The sequence below is a fragment of the Mesitornis unicolor genome, unplaced genomic scaffold (genome assembly GCF_000695765.1).
Source record: "Mesitornis unicolor isolate BGI_N332 unplaced genomic scaffold, ASM69576v1 scaffold15299, whole genome shotgun sequence".
Taxonomy (NCBI): Eukaryota; Metazoa; Chordata; class Aves; order Mesitornithiformes; family Mesitornithidae; genus Mesitornis; species Mesitornis unicolor.
In genome coordinates, this window is record NW_010205396.1 from 101,557 (window position 1) to 105,302 (window position 3,746).

Genomic DNA, 3,746 nt, shown 5'->3' on the forward strand with positions numbered 1-3,746 from the left:
CCACCATAATTTTTGTTTTTTTTCAAAATAGGATGGTCTACACAGCACCAGGCTTGCTGGCGTGAGATGGGATTCACCTGTCTTAAAGAGGGAAGAGGTTCTTTCTCAGGAGCTCGCAGGGCTCACTGACAGAGCTTTAAACTAGACTTGAAGGAGGAGGCGGACAATATTAGGCTTGCCTGTGACAATCTGTGACTCGCCATAGTCAGATCAACAGGTTGCCAGTGAAGGCCTGTTCCTCTGAGGCATGCTGGGTACACTGCAGCACACTTGAAGTCTTACAGAGATGAGCCAGGGACTCCTAATGTAATAGGAGCCAATATGGAAACACTGGTGAAATGTCTCAAAGGAATTAACAGGTGTTCCTCTAAGAAGGTGACACAGTCAACAGCACAGCTGAAATGCCTCTACACCAATGCATGCAGCATGGGCAACAAATAGGAGGAGCTGGAAGCCTCCGTGTTGCTAGAAAGCTACAACCTGATCACCATTACTGAAACTTGGTGGGACTAATCCCGTGACTGGAGTGCAGCTATCAATGGCTACAGGCTGTTAGGAAAGGACAGGTGAGAAAGGAGGGGCAGAGACATTGCCCTTTACATCGATAAATGGATAGAGTGTGAAGAGCTGTCTCTGAAGAATAGCTGCAAGCACATTGAAAGCTTATGGGTAAGAATTAAGGACAAAGATAGCAAAGGGAAACTTGTGGTTGGTGGCTGCTACAGGCTGCCTGATCAAGGAGAGCCTATAGACAAAGTCTTCTTACTCCAGCTATAGGAGGCATCATGTTCACAGGCTCTCATCCCGCTGGGTGACTTCAACCACCCCACATCTGCTGGAAAAGTAACATAGCAAGCTGTAGGCAATCCAGGAGACTCCTGGAGTGCTAAGGCACATGGAGGACAGGAAGGCAATTTGAGACAGCCAGCATAGCTTCAGCAAGGGCAAGTCCTGCCTGACCAACCTAGTGGCCATCTATGATGGAGTGACTACATCTGTGGACAGGGGAAGAGCTACAGATGTCATCTATCTGAACTCCTGTAAGGCCTTTGATGTAATCTGCCTGATGCCTCTCAGAAGAGCCTGCATTTTAACTGCAGAGCAGACCATGTGAATCCCTTGTTACTTCTTTTGTCTTATTCTCTACTGTATTTGCTCTCTAATATACAGGAAGAACTTTTTGTAAATGTAAAGGAGATATTCTTATTTCCATTTAAATCAACAACATGCCAGATAAAATGTGTGCTGTCACAAACCCATTTATGCTGGAATTTATCCAGAATAGTGACTTCTAATAATTAATGCTGAAGTGGACATGAAAAGATTTAGGATGCTATAGAAACAAGATTTACAGTGAGTCATGACCTAAAAGGGAAGCAAGATAAAGCGCTTAAGTGAAGCAGCTGGTCAGCTCTGAGCAACAACAAAAAAACCTAGAGCTATGTTGTTTCTTGCAGCTTGGTCCCTAACAATACTTGCCGATCTCCAGAGACCATATAACTAATTCCAGAAGGCCACAGCTTGTTCTGCCGAGGGCCATGCAGCACTGTCTGCTCTGTGATCTCTGTTCCAGAAACATGGTACAGCGATTTACTTACAACCCAGACCTGCAAAGAGCTACACTGATGTTCTAGAGTTTATTTGCTTGGGTTCTGTACTTTATCTAAGTTGAAAGATATCTCCCCCCTTTTTATAACTAAGAATTACATTAGCTCTCCCCAGTCTTATGTTTGGGACCTCAAACTGCCTAACAGGCATAATTAAATAAATTCTACTTATATAGATAAACATGTTTTTAAACAACGCTCATTGATTAACTCAGTAAACACTAGTTATTCTATTGTTTATTTTCCTGTCCTAGGTTTTCTTACACACATCACAAGGCATGGGCTAAAAAAAAAAAAAAAAAAAATCAATAAAGAGAAAGAATGAAAGTTCTGTAAGCAGGTAACGGTCTGAGAAAGCAAGCATCTTGCCTAGTTTGGCATGTTTTTCTAAACAATATTTGCTCTTGGAAAGAATAAGACAGAGATCATACAAGGAAGGAAAAAAGAATCCTTAGTAGTTTATTAAAGTTTTAAAAAGTTTACAGGTAATTTCATTAGGGTAAGAAAGAATTAGCATGACTTAAGGTTACACCAGACTAAATCCAAGTGATTAATGGCTTGATTTTCAAATTTGCGGAGCATCTGTATTTCCAAGATGCTGACTACAAAAGAATTTCTGGGTGCTCAGAACTGTAAGTCAGGTCACAGTGACTTGTCCAAGGTCACACCAAAGTGGCTGATGACAGAACTGAGAACAAATACTGCCCTCCAAAGTCCCTGTTCACAATTATACAGTAATGCCTGTTACTTTAGTGTTTTAGAGCGAGTAATCCAGCTAAAATGAGCACTGTATGATCCTGGTCCTTCCCTGCATAAATAATTGAGACTCTTCTATCTGAAAATCTCCTAATGTAAATGACATTTACAAAAGGAATGGGGTTTTTTTGTTAACATCTTATGCTAAATATATTAAAATTAAACACTTAGAAATCTCATGATTTGGTAAATAGTTGATGTGGCAAAGCAGAGATTTGTGTCTTTTGTGGGAATAAGAAAGAACAACCACAGGAGCATAACAGTCACAGCTAAACATAGGACATGTTCTCTGTTGCTCCTTTGTCACGCATTGTCAACAGTTTTTTTATTTTTCCATAGCGCCCCTACCTAGTATTTGTCGGAGGGAAAACATGCAGTAAGACAGTAACAACAGCCTTGATCAATCAGAAAATTAGTGACATGCATTCAAGCTTCAGTTCTAAGGAGAAAATAGGACAGTAGATTGCATCTGTTACCTGTGCTTTCACCAATGGCACTGCACGGAGTTTCTTGACTGCATCAGTAATGCCTCTAGTTTCCACAAAGCAGAGGATGCTGCAGATTGCTTTAGCTACTTCAATCACATTACCAACTTTATGCTGTTGATGGCAAAGAAAGAAAGAAAAAAAGCAAACAGTAGACACATACCATTTATCAGAAACACCTTACCATAAGTTTCATGGCAGTGAATACGTAGAAAATCATATCTGCTCACACAAAACTCAAACACGCCATGAAATGGCTACATTGAAATTGCTAGTGACCCATAGTTTCCTAAGGATAGCATAACTTTCGTTTAAGCCCAATTACCTTCCACAAAACATGCCTTGCTGAAACCTCTGACAAATTTGGTATCTAAGACTGACTTTGAGGCAAAACATTGGTTGGTCTGAACTTCATGAGCATAGAAGCAATGTAAAGAAACTTCTAAGGAAACCTGAACCCAAATGATTCACAAACTTTCTGAGAATTTTATAATGCTGTGAATTTATCCCCACTATTGTCTCCTACACATCTCTGAGAGAGCTGGCAGAGCGCCATGTTCCTCCTAAAAATAGTGACTGTGTGGGAGACTGAATAATCCGACACCTGTGGATGGAGCACTCCTGCAACTAGCTTTTCTGCAAAATATATAAAGTTCAACCTGTTAAATCTTATTGATAGTAAATTTAGATCTTTCAATATTACCATATAAAAAATGTCTAGATGAATAATCTCAGAAATAATTTGGGGAATTAAAGAAAAAAAAAATTTGGATCACAAAGAAAGGAAAATACAATCTTCGAGTATCAAGTACTCTATGTTCAAGAAAATATATACATTAAAATTCATGGGTTTCCTGCACAGTTATATCACTTCATTAAACCTTAAGATACATTCTCT

General features: G+C 39.7%; 1 protein-coding gene across 1 annotated transcript in view; it reads right to left on the minus strand.

Moving 5' to 3' along the window:
• PIK3C2G (phosphatidylinositol-4-phosphate 3-kinase, catalytic subunit type 2 gamma) overlaps positions 1 to 2,962 on the minus strand; it is a gene marked incomplete at both ends in the record, with an annotated part of 92,031 nt that extends 89,069 nt beyond the window's left edge. The window contains one exon of the mRNA XM_010191395.1: positions 2,840 to 2,962. Within this exon, the coding sequence (XP_010189697.1) occupies positions 2,840 to 2,962 (123 nt within the window). The remainder of the gene's footprint in view (positions 1 to 2,839) is intronic.
• Positions 2,963 to 3,746: the final 784 nt, after the last annotated feature.